This window comes from Erythrolamprus reginae, chromosome Z (assembly GCF_031021105.1).
Source record: "Erythrolamprus reginae isolate rEryReg1 chromosome Z, rEryReg1.hap1, whole genome shotgun sequence".
Lineage (NCBI taxonomy): Eukaryota > Metazoa > Chordata > Lepidosauria > Squamata > Dipsadidae > Erythrolamprus > Erythrolamprus reginae.
In genome coordinates, this window is record NC_091963.1 from 107,298,066 (window position 1) to 107,317,497 (window position 19,432).

The window sequence follows — 19,432 nt, forward strand, 5'->3', positions numbered from 1 at the left end:
GCTAATCAAGCTTTGGTGTAATGTGTGAAATGAAGCAGGTTCTGACAGGTTCTGGAGAACCGGTAGCAGAAATTTTGAGTAGTTCGGAGAACTGGCAAATACCACTTCTGACTGGCCCCAGGGTGGGATGAGAATAGGGATTTTGTAGTATCCTTCCCCTGCTACGACCACCAAGCCACACCTTGCCCACCAAGCCACACCCACAGAGCCAGTAGTAAAAAAAATTGGATTTCACCATTGAAAAGGGCAAGAAAGATGACCATCAAAAAGGTTATTACAGAGGAACAGTTTAATGTTCTTTAGATAAAGAGACCTAGCCATTATTAAGGTACTTCTAGTTCCTAGCTTCATATAGGTATGGATGTACCAGAATTAGTTTCACTCATAGTTCAATTTATTTACCACATTTCAGTATTTATGTCATTATAAAACCTCCAGAATCTCTCCACCTTTTACCAAATTTTCTACTTGAATCTACTTGAAAATTTAATCACGTCTAGGAAAGTTTTGGATAATTAATAATAATCTTACTTTTCTATAGATATTGCCAGGTACTCTTTTAGTGATACAACTGTGCAGTATTTGTTCATGGAATAAGGAAAGTTCTTTGATGGTCAAAATTAGACACCCTATTTTCTGGAAACCAGAATAAATTAATGATACTATTATTTATTTTAAAGTTTTAAAGAAATACCATATAACAGAAGATGGGGAATTATTTGCATTCATATTAAATTATATATGGATGAAAGATGGAGAAAAAAATTCAGGATCACCAAAGAACATATATAGAACTGTTTTCATTAAATAGTCAAATCTATGTATGATTTGCAGATAAGTAAATTTTCCTTCACATTGGAAATCATGCCTGACGTTTGATCTCAGTAGTATGTGTAGAGACTACTTCTCCATCCACAGTCTCTTGCACAATTTTCTTCAGGTTTTGATTGCTTGAACTGTTTTCTGGAATAAATTTGGTCATGTATTAGGAGCGAAGCAGCATTATACAATTAATTTTGTAAATATGCTTGAAACTAAGCTAGGGTTTGATGGGATTAACAGACAGTTGGGTACTTCCCCAGTTGTAGAAATGTAACACAAAATACAGATACAAACCTGCATGTCTGGAACAGATTGAAAATGCAACAAGTTTGCACCTCACAATCATAATACTGTAGGATGTATGTAATTGTGAGAGCCATTTTACCCAACTGTGGACATGAATAGATTGCTAATGATAGAAATACTGCTATAAGAAGAACCATGATGGATTGATGAAAAACACATATTGATCAATATGCTGTTTCCACAGTGGCTTAGCTGCTAACTCTAGGAATACTTTTAATCTTGCAAGGTTCTATTAATGTAACCTTACAATAAAGATAGAGCTAGTATTCATTCTTGTGCTTCTAATTGGACCATTTTAAAGGTTAACATCAGTCTTGCAAGTCTGAAAGTATTTTCCCCTTCTTTTCTTTTCCTCTCCAGAAAATTAGGAAAGGTCTCTCAAAGGTGCCTTTTCAAGAGACAATTAGACAAGAGGCGAAGTCCAGTTGTCTCTTGAAAGAGATCCTTTGGGTCAACCATGAGCTGGACGACTGAGAATCTCCATAGACATTTAGGGAAGGCTTCTTTTACATAATGATTGCCTAGTCAACAGTACATCCTTCTGTCTCCTAAACTCATTCCCACATATCATCACATTTGGTTTCCAGCAATAGGTATTTTGCACCTTGCCACTTTTGATCCTGAAATAGCTACATTCATTGTGATTGGCAGCTGATGATAGCTTTAATCTTACATTCATGTACTAATCCTCTTCTAAAGCTGTCTGGGACTTTTCCTACAAAAATAGAATCGAGAAAATATTTACCTCTAAGGCTTTTGCCGGTCTTCCTGTGAAATAATAAAAACAATATCAGTAAAAGTGGTCTGTATAAATCTGTTCCATGTCATTTTTAAGATTGTTTAAGGAAAGAACCTTTTTGCTTCAAATTTGAAGTACAGTGATACCTCGTCTTACAAACGCCTCGTCATACAAACATTTCGAGATACAAACCCGGGGTTTAAGATTTTTTCCCCCTCTTCTTACAAACTATTTTCACCTTACAAACCCACCGCCACCACTGTGATGCACCGCCTCCGGACTTCCATTGCCAGCAAAGCACCCATTTCTGCGCTGCTGGGATTCCCCTGAGCTCCCCTCCATGGGAAACGCCACCTCTGGACTTCTGTGTTTTTGCGATGTTGCAGGGGAATCCCAGCATGGGAATCCCAGCAGCACAAAAACAGGCACTTTGCTGGCAACGGAAGTCCGGAGGTGGGGTTTCCCAGCAAGGGGAGCCTCAGTGAAATTGCAACATTGCAAAAACACAGAAGTCTAGAGGTGGGGTTTATCATGGAGGGGAGCTTCAGGAGAATCCCAGCAGTGTAAAAACGGGTGCTTCGGCTGGCAAAAGGGGTGAATTTTGGGCTTGCACGCATTAATTGCTTTTCCATTGATTCCTATGGGAAATATTGTTTCGTCTTACAAACTTTTCACCTTAACAACCTCGTCCCAGAACCAATTAAGTTTGTAAGACAAGGTATCACTGTACTGTAAAGCCCTAATTTCTTATCCTTAACAGCTGCATCAAAAATATTATTGTTTCCAGGCTGGAAATCACTTCTATGTTATTTCTAAAATGAATGCTAATTCTAAAACATTTCTTAATTTAAACAGAACAGAAATCCCTTTAAAAGAAATAGATCAACTGTGACAGGGAAAAAAAGCCTTAAAATCTCATGAGTACTGATTCACCATGCCAAAATCCTGTAACAGAACACTTGGGAAATTGTTTGGGAGCCTGGTCATTACCCTGGGGTCTATGAAAAAGGGTTGTGGTCCTGCAGAATGCATTTTGCTGGGAAAGGGTAGAATTTGCCCACCCAGAGGTGAGTTCCTGCCAGTTCAGACCAATTTTATAAAACTGATAGTGAGAATTTTCCCCTGCTTGCCAAACCAGCAGCAATGGCTGGCTGGACATTCCCCCGAACTCGCTGTCTGGGTGGGCCCATAGGCACCATCATCTTATTTTTAACTTCCACACATGTGCAGGTGTTTTTTGCTTCTGCACATGTGCAGAAGCTAGATTTTAAGAACTATGCATGCACGCCCCTGCCCAGCATGTGAGGAAGTGAACCGGCAACGAGGTAAACCAGAACCCTCCCCTGTGTCCACCTATAAATTATGATCTGAAAATTGTTTTCAGAATTGTTTTTTCACTAGCTTCAATGTTTAGATTATAAGTTTTTTCTGTCCTTTTTTTTGTCTGAGGTTGACTGTGCCTTACCCGTCAGCATCACCATCCAGAAGCTGGCGGTAAGTAGAAATTTCCCTCTCCAAACGTGTTTTTATTCCAAAGAGGACCTTGTACTGATTGTTTTGATACTTGAAATCATGTCGAAATTTGCTGAGTTCTTCTTCACATTTTTTGATGAGGTTTTGGATACTTTGAAGTTGGAAAGCATAGCGAGCCTTCGTTTCTCCCAGATTGTTTTCTAGGGCAAATTTCTGAAAGAACAAAAAATGCCAACAGTGTTATATTTTCAAACTATGTTCTGCAACGCAGAAAGCAAGAAATACCCTTGTTTGATGGATATGTGTAAATGAAACTCTTTGTCTTTCTCTCTATATATATATGTTGAAATCATATATTTATATTTTGCCTATAGGTTTATTATTATTTATGCCAATTGGAGAGATATTTACTTTTCCCATCCTTTCCTGGCTTCCTTTCTTCTTTATTTAAATCTAAACAGTAAAGTGCTTGAAGCAATAACTTGTCTTTTCAAACTGCCATGTTAATTAGTGTTGGTATGATTTAATCATTGTCTGATTGCTCAATTTTTTGCTTATGGAGAATGATTATCTCATCATCACCACCCCCTTGCCCCTGGTAACCTACAATTGTCCCCAGGCCAGTATCTAGAATATTTTATTTTATTAATCCCTTAATGACAATTCAGTTTCTCAGGAGGGTTTAATGTATAATAAGAAAACTGAAGTAACAATCCGTAGTACCTATACAGAATCCCTTTTACTTCCATGCTATTTAATCACACCACAATATTTTGTGCATTTAACCCAGAAAGGCAAATTCCTACTTTTCTAGGATATCTCTTTCAGAGAGATTGAAACCTCAGAACTGTTCTCTCTTTAAAATCTTATGATTTTAAAAGGACTTGGAGCTCTTTAAAAGCTTTTATCTATTCAGCTGTAAAATCTTTATAGCAGAAATCTGAATCCTGCAATTGTAGAAGCATTTCCAATGAGACTTCTGCCTGTCGTGCAACAATGAAATAGCAAGGAAAATAAAAAGCCCACCTTGGACTTTATTGCTTCTGGTTCTACCAGACACCTTCAGAAATGTACTATGCTATTCAAAGGTCTGCTTCAACAAGAATGAGCAAGCTATATTGACACCCTTAAACTACCCATCCCACATTTGCTGAAATAGACGTCCTCTATACTTTAGCATTGCTGAATGGGGAGGGGTCCACCAATTTCCCCAAAAGGCAAGTTGCACACCTATTTTAGAACTTACATTTCTATAAGGATAAAAATAATGCTACAGATCAGATTCCCAAGATTGTGAATTATCTATCCCAAGAGCGGTATGGAGAACCTGCCTTGGTACCACAAGACTGTTAATTGTATATTTCATGAAAGTGCGAGATTATCTCTAAGTCTGCTATTGATTAATTGACTGATTGATTGATCATTGCTCATCTCGCCGGAATCCTCTGAAGTGACAGTCTATTTTTATTTATTTTTTTATTTTTTATTTTATTTATTTACTTACTTACTTACTTACTTACTTACCTATTTACTTATTTACTTACTTACTTACTTCCTTCCTTCCTTCCTTCCTTCCTTCCTTCCTTCCTTCCTTCCTTCCTTCCTTCCTTCCTTCCTTCCTTCCTTACTTACTTACTTACTTACTTACTTACTATAATGATATTCTTCCTTGCATTCAGTATGGTATATATAGTTTTCCCTGCTCCTCCCCTCTCATAGTAACAATCTATAGCAGGTATAATAGTAAAAAAAATAGTAGGTTGGACTGAGAGAGAATGACCAGCCAAAGTCATTGAGTGAACTTCTATGGCAGCTAAGGTTAGACCTAGTCACTATACTTTATTGGCTGCCCATATTTATTGGCCATGAATCTGTTTACAACAAATGCTGAGACAAATATATGAAGGCTTTCATTTGCATGTCTTATTTCTGAACTTCTAAAGGCATCTGCTGTCTGATTTGGTCTTTGATCTGATTTTGCAAATATGTTTTTACGTGCCTTGCAATTAAAGGGGAAAAAAGGGCATACCATCCAGATATGAATGATCCAAATAAAGGCATTCATATGGATCCACCCAGGCAATTGTAATGCATTTGGATGAAAAATATCTGCTCCTTCTTCTCCTATTTACAGATTCCAGGAAAATCAAACCATAAAAGCTTTATGGAAAACCAAATATGGATGGATAGATTAAGTTTACAACAATATTTACCAAAACCGTACTTTCAACCATATTGGATTACACCTTCCACTATGGACAAATATTATGAGAGTTGTACTCAACATGTCTGGTAGATGTCATGTTTGAATTAGAAGATTAGAAAAGAATAATTATGTCTAAAGGTATCACCTTATTTAGTTCTGTCTGGAAATCAATTTCCAGGGTTTGCAGTGTGCGATTCAGGTCACAGATTTCTTTCTGGCTGTTTTGTAGTTCTTCCTGGTTGTTTGGCCCCTCTGAAAATTCATTTCCAATCTGTGTGAACATAAAATAATGTAAATGAAGGAATTATTTAAACCTAGCGAAAAATGGAATTCTGCACACAGTTTTATGGCAAGACACTGAGTGTGTAATTTCTATGCTATGAATGATTACAGGAGACACTCCATCATAGGTGTTCTTACAAGATGTCTTCTTTTAAATGAAAATGTGATAATTCAGAGAGGTTGCCAACTACCACAGAAAGGGTTTGTACACCTCTGGGAATAATTTCAGTCACATACATATTAGGGGCACCATATTCCATCCATGAGATATTTTCCTCAAATCTTTTTTTAAAAAAATAAATCTTAAAAGCAAACTGTCTTTCAACAATCTCAAGGAGAATTTAGTAATTAAAAGACAGAATAATTTCTCACTAATATAATAGTCTTTACGTGATGTACACATGGAATATATGAAAACTGGATATCAGCATATTGATACTTGTTAGTGTTATGATATAGAGGAAGCTTTAAATGTTGGGAAGATCGAACATCATGTCAGCTTTCTTTCTTTTAGATCAAGAAATGGCAATTCTTAATTCTGCATATTTCATGATACATCTTGTTTGTACATTTCAAATGGATGTGAAACATTTATACCTTAAGACCACCCATCTTGTGGAGAACTACAATATCCAATGTATAACCCTATATCAGTGATGACGAACCTTTTTTCCCTCAGGTGCCAAAAGAGCATGGGTGAGCGCTATCGCGCATGCGCAAGTGCCACATCCATAACTCAATGCCTGAGGAGGGAGAAAACAGCTTCCCCTGCCCCCCATGGAGGCCCTCTGGAGGCCAGAAATGGTCTGTTTCCCAACTTCTGGTGGGCCCAACAGGCTCATGTTTTGCCCTCCGTATGCTCCAAAGGCTTCCTTGGAGCCGGGGGAGGGTAAAAATCCCCTCCCCCATACTCCCCAGGCGCTCTGGAAGCCAAAAACACCCTCCCAGACCCTCTCTGTGAGCCAAAGCTGGCTGGCACACACATGCACATTGGAGCTGAGCTAGGGCAACAGCTCACATGGCAGCAGATATGGCTCCACATGCCATCTGTGGCACCCGTGCCCTAGGTTCACCATCACTGCCCTATATGATTTCTCCATCTTGTTTTCTGAAAGGATACCTGTTGTTGGAACCAAGAATCAAGACTTTGACGGTTTTTTTTCAATTATAGCTTCATAATCCGCTCTTATTCCTGCCAGGATCTTGGACAAATCTTCTTGTGGAGTTTTATTCACTTTCACATTCACTGTAAAGTCTTTGGGTGAGCCATGTGCCTGCATATTCTGTATATGAAAAAAATGAAGAAAAACCTCACCAAAACATCTTCAAAAATATGTATAATAAAAGTATTATGCTATCTGAGGCAAACAGAAAATAATAGAGGGAGACAACTAGAAGTGAGGCTTCAAATATTTAATATTTATAAAAAGATTTTGCGGTATCAGAAGTTTATTTTTTTCCAATCCTAATGGAAGTTGATTCTTTTTCTCACATCTGCTATATCCTGGATTTCATTTGTAATCTATCATACATCCATTCTTCTTTTCTGATTGGTACGTTTAACCTCGCCAGGATTTCTTCTTTTGTAATTGTTGCTCTAACTCTTTGTGTTCATGTAGTCTATGATTTCACACACTGTGAGTTGTATCTCTTTTCTGGAGGTAAAGCAGAGTCTAGTGTATAAAGACTTACGACCAGTATGTCTTTATACACTAGACTGTTTTTTTGCAAAAAAAAAAAAACCAAACAAACCCAACAACAATGACACAATTGTTTTTCAAATATCTGCATTCACTTTATGGCCATGCATTCACTTTACAATCACATTTGCTTTATGAATGTCAATGTCACTTCATCATCACAAGAAAAGTTATAAAATCAGGCATAGTTCATGATCCCTGGCTTAACAACAGAGTGACTTATGGCTATAACTCTAGGCTAAGTTATGATCAAAAGTCTAGGGCTACCTGTATTTTAGTTGTACATTGCTATAATAAATACAGTTTTTCAAAGTTGTTTATCTGTTTGTTTTAGTTTTGGATTTTAGGGGAGATGTATATATTAAGATTATATTAAAGTGGGTATGATGGCAAACACTTTAAGAACTTAAAACACAACCCTGGAAATTTCCTTAATTAAAAAGATAGAAATATGCTTTGCACCAATCTTGACACACAGTTTCTTTTAAAGATCAAATAATATTTCTCCTTTAGGGAAAATATATAGTTGCAGGCATGTTCCAGGTTATATTTACATGATAAACAGTTTATTGGAGAAAACCTGGAAGATCTCAAGAATATGGCATGCTTGCCTCTTCCAGTTTGTCTTATTGATTTATGTTCTGCCAGAGGTTAATCAACATCAGGGTCTGAAATGTTGTAAACAGTATTATAGTTTAACTGAAACATGTTTCTCAGATTCCTTAACCAGTGGTTCTCAAGCTTTCTAATGCTGCGATGCCTTAATACAGTCCGTCATGTTGTGGTAACCACCAACCATAAGTCTAGCGACAATTCTCCCAACACAGCTTTAAGCTGATTGGCAGGAAAGTCAGAGGGACACCCCCACTGTAAATGCCTGATTGGTCGGATTGTAAAAATATGTTCCAAGGCACCAGAGTAGAAGCTTTATGGTCTTAGGTGACCCCTGTGAAATGGTCATTTGACCCCCAAGGGGTCCCAACCCTCAGATTGAGAACTACTGCCCTAGAGGGACTTACAGCAAGTATGAAAGGAAAATATTATATAAATCTGCTTCTTTATGAATACTGGAGCACCATATTAAATGATATAAGAAAAGCCTGTGTAAACTCTAGAAATTCTTTGAAATTTCTATTGTCGGGAATTTTGGCATTATAATTCTGATCTTCTGAGAAGGTACCAATTTGGAGAAGGTTGCACTACTTCAAACACCAATTAATAGGAAGTGTTATTCCAACTTTATTTCTCTTTTTATGGTTTTTCCAAAGTTTTAAAATGAAAATGCTATCTGCAATCCATAATGCAAATTAAGAGAAAGAAAATGGGAATTTTTCTTTCAAAATCAGAATGTTCAGATGACTTGACTCAACGATCTACTGTCTATGGTAGCCATTGCCACCTGCTTCCTAGAATACACTCTCCCAGCTCAGTAAGACACATAGGCTTCCCAAGGAACTAATAAGGTACAATGAATAAAATTAAGCATGGAAAACTTTATTCGATAGGCTGGAAAATAAACAGTGGGGATGACAGTGGAAAGACAGGTGCTTTTTTACATAGGGTGGTTCAGCATAAACTCACAGCTATGTCTCTGGATTACTATTAAAAAGTAATTAAGTAAATCCAGGATATTAGCATGGAGAAAGATCACAACAAACTATTCCAGATTTCTAGCTGGTTAAACAGGATTTTGATCTTCATTTAAAAGTGACATAAGACTTCACGCACATACACAATTGCACACACATATATGAGGTGGCTGACACTGGGAAATCCAACCAGTAGCTGAAAAGAGTAGGACTAAAAGACATCATTGAGGCACTGAGAATAGCAGCACAAGAGTAGTCACTAAGCATTAGATCCCATTGAAGCAGGAGTCTACCATACTAGACAAGATCCAAAGTATAGACTGTGCAGACAGATCTCAGACTCAGTCCAACATGTTGTGGTGGTATAAGATGCAGACAAAACAATAACACAAGTAAGGAATTTTCAATCTGAGTATTGCATTGGCAGTTCTGTGTTAACAAAAACTTCAGAAGAGAAGGATTTAGGGGTAGTGATTTCTGACAGTCTCAAAATGGGTGAGCAGTGTGGTCGGGCAGTAGGAAAAGCAAGTAGGATGCTTGGCTGCATAGCTAGAGGTATAACAAGCAGGAAGAGGGAGATTGTGATCCCCTTATATAGAGCGCTGGTGAGACCACATTTGGAATACTGTGTTCAGTTCTGGAGACCTCACCTACAAAAAGATATTGACAAAATTGAACGAGTCCAAAGATGGGCTACAAGAATGGTGGAAGGTCTTAAGCATAAAATGTATCAGGAAAGACTTAATGAACTCAATCTGTGTAGTCTGGAGGACAGAAGGAAAAGGGGGGACATGATAGAAACATTTAAATATGTTAAAGGGTTAAATAAGGTTCAGGAGGGAAGTGTTTTTAATAGGAAAGTGAACCCAAGAACAAGAGGACACAATCTGAAGTTAGTTGGGGGAAAGATCAAAAGCAACGTGAGAAAATATTATTTCACTGAAAGAGTAGTAGATCCTTGGAACAAACTTCCAACAGACGTGGTTGGTAAATCCACAGTAACTGAATTTAAACATGCCTGGGATAAACATATATCCATCCTAAGATAAAAATACAGGAAATTGTATAAGGGCAGACTAGATGGACCATGAGGTCTTTTTCTGCCGTCAGTCTTCTATGTTTCTTTGTTTCTAAGTAGCTGTCATTGTATAAGGAACATTGATATTGTAGGATCAGACCCTCCCAAGTCCAGATGGGAGATTCTGGGCTGTGGATTTTAGGTTACGGAGAATAACAGGCCTAGAATCCTGTGGGATTTTCAGGTCCAGATGCACAAGCTGGTACCAGCCAATCAACTAGACATTGCAGTAGTAGACAAGGATCACAAAATAGCAATGCCAAGTGGCAGCAACACTAAGAAGAAGAAGAAGTACAAGAAGCTGGAGCAATACCAAAGATTGAAGGAGGATAGAGGGGATATAAAGTAAAGACCAAGTGAAGGTAGGACTACTTGGAGCTGTGACCCTAAGCTGGGAGAGTGGCTCCAACAGCTTCCAAGAATAACAACAGAAATCTATCCAGAAGAGTGCAATGCTATGAACAACTAAGATAACTATGCAAATCAGACTCCCAGATCTCTGATAGATGATCTGAGACTGAGGAAGATACATACGTCTCTTAAGCTGACCAGTCGACTAGTTTTAGCTCAAGAAGAAAAAATGGACCCCGGCTTAACTAAGGATGGAAATGTTTTCTTTCATATTCCCTAATAACCCCCTCACTGAGATAAGAAAATTAGTTTTAAACCTCCCCTATTTTGATTAATTATTTTGCAAACAATATTTAAATACAATTTGTTGTTCTTGTGTGTGTGAGTAGAATGTTTGCTATTTATTTTTAGTTCATTCCAGATATTTAGATGGTCAACCAGATATTTAGACTGAATTTGGATCACATATCCAGCTATCAAATGCTTTCCAAGGTGATGTTTGATAGTGTTAAAGGTATTGTCGCAGAGTGTAAGTTGTTCCAAGCAAAACTACCTTTTGCAATGCATGACTATTTTAACACTACATATGGTATTCAGATGGTGTTCAAGATGCTTTGGGATTGCACCAAGGCATATTGATACCAGAGCACTTTAGCTTCTTTATGTTCTATTACTTTGTCTATTTTGTGGTCCAATTCTTTCTTGTTTGGTATTTCATGCAGATCTTCCAGTACATCACTGTCATACTGTTATTTGTAATCAATCTGTACAGTCTACTTACAGATGGTAGTCCACTGTTTGCTTCAACATCTTTGCAGAGATAGCATTTGCTTTCTGTTACTGTCTTCTCAATTCTGGCTTTCTATGAATTTAATTCTTAAGCTTAATCGTCTACAGCCAGAATTTTCCCCTCTGTCTCTTTCTTCAAATTACTGCTCTTGAAGTTCGGAGGCTAACCTGCTGTCCGTACTTGCGGTGGTGCCGAGAACATGGGCGCCGCCATGACCACATGCGAGGGAAGCGATCTCATGTGAATCTGTGAGATCGCTCCCCAATGGGCCTCACAGCAGTCTGCGCAGGCATGTGGGGCATCTAGTGGGAAGGGAGGCACACGCCGAAGATAAAAAGCCACCCCGGCAGAACAGCAATTCCTTTCCTTTCGGGATCGACAGCAAAACACCCGCCTGCCTTCTCTTTATTTTTTGGTGTGATAAGGGTTGCCTCAGAGGGCGAGTAGGAATTTTTTGCGGCTTGGTCTCCTTAATGACAGTCGGTTTTTTCACCTACTCCATATCAAAACTGGGGCAAGGGGACAGATAAGGGGTATTTCTTAGTTATCATTTCAGTTATTGGCTTTTCATTGAATTAATTTCCTTTGGTCCCTGGGGAGGCAAGTAGGGGCAGAAATGCGCACCAGCTGCATGTTTTAGGGCTCCTTTTGGAAGGTGATGGGCTGCCCCTTGCCAGAAGCTCCGGGCATGTCGGGGCTGAGTGATGGCGGGGGGGTGCCCTTGGGGCTCACCTACATCAGGACCTCTGAATGGGGAACTTGGTTGCGAGCCTCCCCACATGCCATGCGGAATGGCGGAGAGCAAGGGAAAAGCCAAGGGAACCTTCCCTTGCTCAGCAAGGAGCTTCGCCCATAGCTGCTTAGAAATGTTATGATAGGGATTCAGCCCCCTTTTTGTTTATTTCTGCAGGTCTAATGCCATTTAAATAACAATAAAGTGCCCCAATTTTAAACCCAGTCTGGTGTCCGTATGTTATTCAGTTTCCGCTGCAATTAGTCTTATTATTTGCTTGCCCTGCTATTTTTTTTAATGTATTAGACATGTACAGTAATGCTTTATCTTATCATGTCTCTTTTTATTCTTCATTTGGTCTTTCTTGTAGGCCTTTTTGGCTCTCCACTGCTCAGTAAGCCTTTACAGTATACTAGCTTCAATGGATCTTCTTCACTGTCCTTCAGTTAGTCGTCAATGTCCTTTTTTCTTATTCAACTGTCTGAACTACTTGCAATATTCCATGCCTATTTATTCTCCTTAGCAAATTGAGTCTATCAATGTTTCTGCATGGTTAAAAGATATGATTCATTATTTTACTGGTTTTCCTATTTAGCGTTTTTTGCTTGAATCCAGTTCACTATTCCAGCTGTGTATTAATGACTGGAATTGCCCAGATATTAATTGCCTTGATAGTGTTCCCTCACTGAATTTGGACTTTAATATCTTCACTCTCATGATGTATCCACTTCTAACATTCTTCTTGACTTCAGTGTGCTTAATGTTCCCCTTTGAAGGATGTCCATGTATTTGTAGTGATTGTGATTATTGAGACTCTTGATATCATTTCCATAGGACATCTTTATTTCTTCTATTTCAGTATTTTCCATTCATGGTGAAAGTGACACATTCCAGTCCAAATTCCATTGCATTAGCAATATATATGGACAGTGTTGATTCTATTTTGGTGGTGTTTTTTCATAGAATTTCAGATCATTTATGTAAAATAGATGAAATAGCCTATAAGATGCTTTTGATAGCCATTGCCTGAGTTATTCAATATTGTTGAAAGAATCTGTGCAGTGACAATAATAATAGTGAGAAAGAAGGTTAGGGCAGATTTCTTTAGCACTGCACATGAGGAAATATATACATCTGCTGTTTGGGGATCATTGCATAGGTGTTCTTTTTATATATCAGCTTTTAATGTTCTGGCTAGAGGATGCTCAAACAGCAAAGCACTGAAATCAGATCAATAATCAGCACACAGCAGATACCTTAGCAAACCTTTGAACAATGGGAGTTCGGAGATGTGGGCATTGGCCCACCTGTAAGCCATCTGCAAATTCTGTTTACCCATCAACCCCTTTGTAGCAAAGGTATGTTGTAATGCCTATGGGCAATAGTAGGCAACTCTAAATTAGCCTTGAGTCTACCTGAAAGATTCTTCTCTTGATAGTTACATCTCGCACTATATTCATCATTAACCAGCAACTCTGTCTTCTATTGTGACATTGATTTGGTGTTTTCTACTAACTTGTTATTTTTAGGTACCTGATTTTGCATCTTGTGGCAGGAAGTCAAATGCCTTCTTGTAATCAACTCAAGCTACATTTAGTGGATTACAAGATTACCATACAAGTTGGTCTCTTTCTTCTTCTTCTTCTTCTTCTTCTTCGTCTTCTTCTTCTTCTTCTTCTTCTTCTTCTTCTTCTTCTTCTTCTTCTTCTTCTTCTTCTCCTCCTCCTCCTCCTCCTCCTCCTCCTCCTCCTCCTCCTCCTCCTTCTCCTTCTTCTTTTTCAGTTTTTCAAAATCATTTTTTCTATTAGGTCCTGCTAGGGTAGTGATGATCACTTCAGTCTTAGAAACATACACCACTTAGTTGATTAGGATATAAAGGCATCCTAAAAACACATAAATTCCAAAGTTGAGGATTGCTATTTATATGTAGATTTTGAGTACTAGATTCTGTAGTAACTGTTTACCTCTGTTATTAAAGTATTTTCTACCATCAGTAATGAAAAGACTGACTCTTTGTAAGCAATACTCTTTTTTCTACTTCAAGTATGGGTTTGAAGTCTGATTCATATATCTCTACAGCAATGTTTCCCAATCTCAGCAGTCTTCAAATCTTAGAATTCCTCAGTTAGTCATCCTTGGAGGAGATTATTGACATTAATCAGGGCTAAATTAGGGATAATTTAGCTGTCCTGTTAATTTTATGGACCTATTCTACACAACCTAAATTAGGATCTGAGTCAGGCTGTTTGTTTTCATGGGTGAGGTTTCAAAAAATGTCAGATGAAAAATTGAAGAGAAGGAATGACATGAAGGTATGTGATTTGGAACCCATTAACTGGAGATGCCTATGATGGTGAGGATGACACACATAACAATCACATTCAGAGTCACTGTGCTAGGCCTTGTACAAGCAATGCAATTGGACGAGAAGATCTGGAGCAGAGAGAGCGTAGGATGCAAGGGTGTACTTCTTTCTGCTGGATGTATTTCTGTTTGTGAAAGAATACTAGGGTTGGCCCAGAAGTATGTTGTGTTGATTACTTGATGCACAGTTTAGTCAGCTTTTGGAAGTCTTGCATACTTACTAAAATAGAAGTGAATATTCTTTTTGGGGAGAAGGAAGAGTTCCTCCTCTTCCAATTTGAAAATGTCCCTTCTATTTAGAGCTCCCATTTTACAAAAATCTATATTTCCTATCCAGAAAATGTAAAGGTTCTATATAATTACCAAAGGAGCAGCTGGATGAAAATACCTAATTACTACATAAACAATCTAATTATGAGGCACGCTAAACTGGTTTGGTGAAGTTCTCAGCATTGCAGTATCTCCCCAACTGCTAGCTCCCGAAATGAAGCTTTAATCAGTGAGTTTTCAGAATGCCCCCAAGTTCAGAGGCACTGTTATAATGAGAGGAACCAACTACAATCTTTTTAAAATATTTCCGAAACACTAAATATCTTCAGCTCTAGCAACACTATCTCTTACTTCTTTTCTGATTTCCATGATGCTCCCTTTGTAAGTTGTGGGATTTAGTGTTAGAGTTTCAATGGGGAAACTGATGTACTGTATTTCATCTGTGGTGGTTTATATCAGAAACTGTTCCATTGGGAGGAGATGGTTCCTCCCCACCCCATAAAGGAACATGGACATTCATTTTAAAAGTCTGGCATTTAGTTGAGGACTTTGTGATAGTATGAGTTTGTAGGACTACATTTTTGAAATATGCAGCAATGACCTTTTGCGAATGAAAGAACCAATAGTACTGTGTACATAAGTGGGTTATTATTTGCAAATTAAAAGTAAATTAAATGCAGTAATATGATAAACAGCAACAAGTATGTATAAAACAGCACCCTCCTTATTCCCATATTCTGTGTGGTTTAGGGAAAATGGATAGAGATAGGTTGTCTTTGCTCTTTCATATTTTAAATATTTTTCTGTCAACAAATATCCCATGAATGTGATCAATGGAAGATTATTGACCAATAAAAGGAAGCCATTCCCATAATAGCCGATTGTACTATGAAATTCTCTGCACCAATATCCTATGGTGGCTGATAACAAGTTTAACTTTAAAAGGTGGTTAGACAAAGCCTTAATAAATTCTGTGTTAGCAAAAACTTCAGAAGAGAAGGATTTAGGGGTAGTGATTTCTGACAGTCTCAAAATGGGTGAGCAGTGTGGTCGGGCGGTAGGAAAAGCAAGTAGGATGCTTGGCTGCATAGCTAAAGGTATAACAAGCAGGAAGAGGGAGATTGTGATCCCGCTGCATAGAGCGCTGGTGAGACCACATTTGGAATACTGTGTTCAGTTCTGGAGACCTCACTTACAAAACGAAATTGAACGGGTCCGAAGACAGGCTACAAAAATGGTGGAAGGTCTTAAGCATAAAACGTATCAGGAAAGACTTAATGAACTCAATCTGTATAGTCTGGAGGACAGAAAGGAAAGCGGGGACATGATCGAAACATTTAAATATGTTAAAGGGTTAAATAAGGTTCAGGAGGGAAGTGTTTTTATTAGGAAAGTGAACACAAGAACAAGGGGACACAATCTGAAGTTAGTTGGGGGAAAGATCAAAAGCAACTTGAGAAAATATTATTTTACTGAAAGAGTAGTAGATCCTTGGAACAAACTTCCAGCAGACGTGGTTGGTAAATCCACAGTAACTGAATTTAAACATGCCTGGGACAAACATATATCCATCCTAAGATAAAAATACAGGAAATAGTATAAGGGCAGACTAGATGGACCATGAGGTCTTTTTCTGCCGTCAGTCTTCTATGTTTCTATGTTTCTAAATTCAGATTATTTTTTATCTTGGGGACATTTGCTGAGGGACCTAAACAGAAAAGCACTCTAGATTCATGTCTCTTTGGCTAGTGTGGGAAAGAAAAGGTTGAGTGAGATGGGCCTTTGGAATGATTAATCAAGGCTTTTAGCCTATACAAACTACAGGAATGCTGTGCTGGCTTATACAAGCATAATGAAAATTCAGAGTGTTGGGATTGGCATGATTTAAATATATTAAGTATTTGTCTGCTCAGATGTGGTTAGAGTTTCAAAACTAAGTGGTTCTAATCCTTCCCGTTTTAAGTAAACTCTTTATTTCTCTGGATTTATATATACAGAAAATTATACTGAGGACCTTCAGTCTTCAAAACAGCTTACATTTATTATCCTCTAATGCAGTGTTTCCCAACCTTGGCAACTTGAAGATATCTGGACTTCAACTCCCAGAATTCTCCAGCCAGCATTCGCTGGCTGGGGAATTCTGGGAGTTGAAGTCCAAATATCTTCAAGTTGCCAAGGTTGGGAAACACTGCTCTAATGCAATGATTTTCAACCAGTGTGCCACGGCACACTAGTGTGCCATGAGACATTATCAGGTGTGCCGTGAGGAAATTAAACATAAGTCCCAAAACTATGACCTGCGGAGGCCATTTATCCAGCCCGCCGCCAGCCACCTCCAACTGAACATAAACATTCCCCTCACAATCCCTCCAGCTATCAGCGACAGGAAGAGTGGAGGCACAGGGAACGCTCACTGACCAATCACCTTCTAGGATTCATCCCGACCACTAGCGATGAACCAATAGCAGGCCACCTCTTGTCCACACCCAGGAAGGTCCCCATTCGGGCTGCCGCACACTTATCATTGTGTGGCCGTGGCGAGTAGTTGAAGCTGCTACTCCTCCCCGTTTTCCCAATTTCTAATCATGGTTTAAAGCTAAAGTTTGCTGATCTTCCTTTGGACAGTTTTTGGTTATCTGTCGCCAAGGAGTTCCCCATTCTGGCCAACAAATATTGCTCCCGTTTTCAACCACATATCTATGTGAGCTGAGCTTCTCAAGCTTGACTGCGATAAAGACTGAGAACTGTTGAGGAAGAGCTTTGTGTGTGTCTTTCTACCATTCCTGCCCTTTTGTGTTCATTGAAACAGGCCCAGGTTTTACACTAAGTGAGTATAAATACATTTAGAAACTATATTATTAAATATATGTATAATATGTACTGTGTTAGATTCTGTGTCATTTTGGTTGGTGGTGTGCCCCAGGATTTTGTAAATGTAAAAAATGTGCCGCGGCTCAAAAAAGGTTGAAAATCACTGTTCTAATGCACTTCACTAGATTTATTCAATATTTATTATTCTAACTTTATATTTAAAATAAGCATGAACTATCAAAATTAGTTTCTATACAGAAAATGAGATGGTCATGATTTTGGTAAGATACATACATGGCTGGGAGAAAGGGAAGAAGTTTGTCTTACCGCCTCATGTTCTTTTTTTTTGAGTATGTGATCTTCACGCAAAGATTCAATTTCCATTTCCAGGTCAGTTATTATGATAGTCATGTTGTCTAGCTCCTTACGGATGTTTTCAACATCATTTTGCACATTTTGCCGGAGAGCTTTTTCAGCTTCATATCTTAATCAAAGAGAAAAGTAATATAGTTGAATGAAGGAGATAACAATTTGATTTTGGGATTGAACCTACAATTTTTAGAATTATGACTTGCTAATGATTACTGTTTCTGTCTCTTAAGCATGTATCTTCCACCATTTAAAAATGTATTGACATTCATAATTTTCATTTATTGAAAAGTACAATTATGGAGAAGCTCGTGAATCACATTTGAATACACTGTTGTTTTTCAGGAAGCAACAGTTAGTCCCAAAGAATACATGGCTAACTAATTTGAAATGCAAATTTAATAGACAAATTGGTAAATAAATGGGGGTGAGAAGGTTGCCTGTACTTATTATTTATTTTGAACATTAAAAGAGTTGCTGTCCAGACTGATAATGATACAAGAGACTGTTATGTAAATGTTTTCTCTCTTGTTGGTATAGATATTAGCCTTCTTCCCAGATCTTAGGAAGGCCGATAGAAAGAAAATCAGAATAACTCCATCTTAAACATACATGGTGATATATTGGTTCTAAAATGAAAATAGTTCAGTTACTGGAATTTTTGTAGCCCCACCTCTTTTTATCTCAAGAGTAGTGATGGTCAAACCCAACGGTGTTCGGGTTTGGCAAGTTCGGATGAACTTTACGCAAAATTCGGCTGAACCCGAACCGAACCCAAACTCGAACCCAAACAGGGAATCCCTCCCACGAAGAGATTCCGGGAGCGGAGCGTTGACATCACCGGCAAGTCGCTAAGGACGCCAAAGTGATCACTTCCTGGATTCCATGGAATCCAGGAGGTGATCACCTTGGTGTCCTTAGCAACCTGCCGGTGACGTCAAAGTTCCAAACGCCGAACACAACCCCGAACTTTGCCCGAAGTTTGAAAAAATTTCGGGTTCATGTTCGGCATACTGAACACCGCAAAATTCAGTACGGACCTGAATTGTGTGGGTTCGGTTCGCCCATCACTACTCAATAGATTTTTGAGAAATTCTGAACTATATTTTTAAAAAATCACTTTTTGTTGAAAATAGCTGCCAAAGAGCCTTACAAGTATTTTGTATCATGCTATTATAAACTTCCATTCATATAGAACATGAAATACACTTCTCATGACATATTAATAAGATACATTGCAGAAGTTGGATAGGCTGAAAAACACCACAGTCAAACTAGATTAGTCTTTGATAGCTCTCCAAATGTTTAATATTTGTCATGCAAATAAATTGAGAATTATGGAAATTATGGCAATACAGTCCAAAACAACAGGATTATAAATAGAGTGCTGAACTAGAGGAGTCAATGTCTGAGTGAGCATGAAACATAATTTTGTGTTCCTGTAGTTTGATATGGACAGGTCATCACAGTGTTACCTTGTACAATTTTGATTGCAATGAAATTAACTAAATGTTATTAGCGTTAACTATTTGCACACTAAAATTAGCTC

The 19,432-nt window shown here is 38.2% G+C and overlaps 1 protein-coding gene across 1 annotated transcript in view; it reads right to left on the bottom strand.

Annotated features, from left to right (window-relative positions):
• Positions 1–274: 274 nt before the first annotated feature.
• The window catches only part of LOC139153636 (keratin, type I cytoskeletal 23-like), a 30,260-nt gene continuing 11,102 nt past the window's right edge, over positions 275–19,432 (bottom strand). The window contains 7 exon segments of the mRNA XM_070727832.1: positions 275–963; positions 1,874–1,896; positions 3,333–3,553; positions 5,692–5,817; positions 6,949–6,987; positions 6,989–7,111; positions 17,842–17,998. Of these exon segments, the coding sequence (XP_070583933.1) occupies positions 863–963; positions 1,874–1,896; positions 3,333–3,553; positions 5,692–5,817; positions 6,949–6,987; positions 6,989–7,111; positions 17,842–17,998 (790 nt within the window). The 3' untranslated portion in view covers positions 275–862.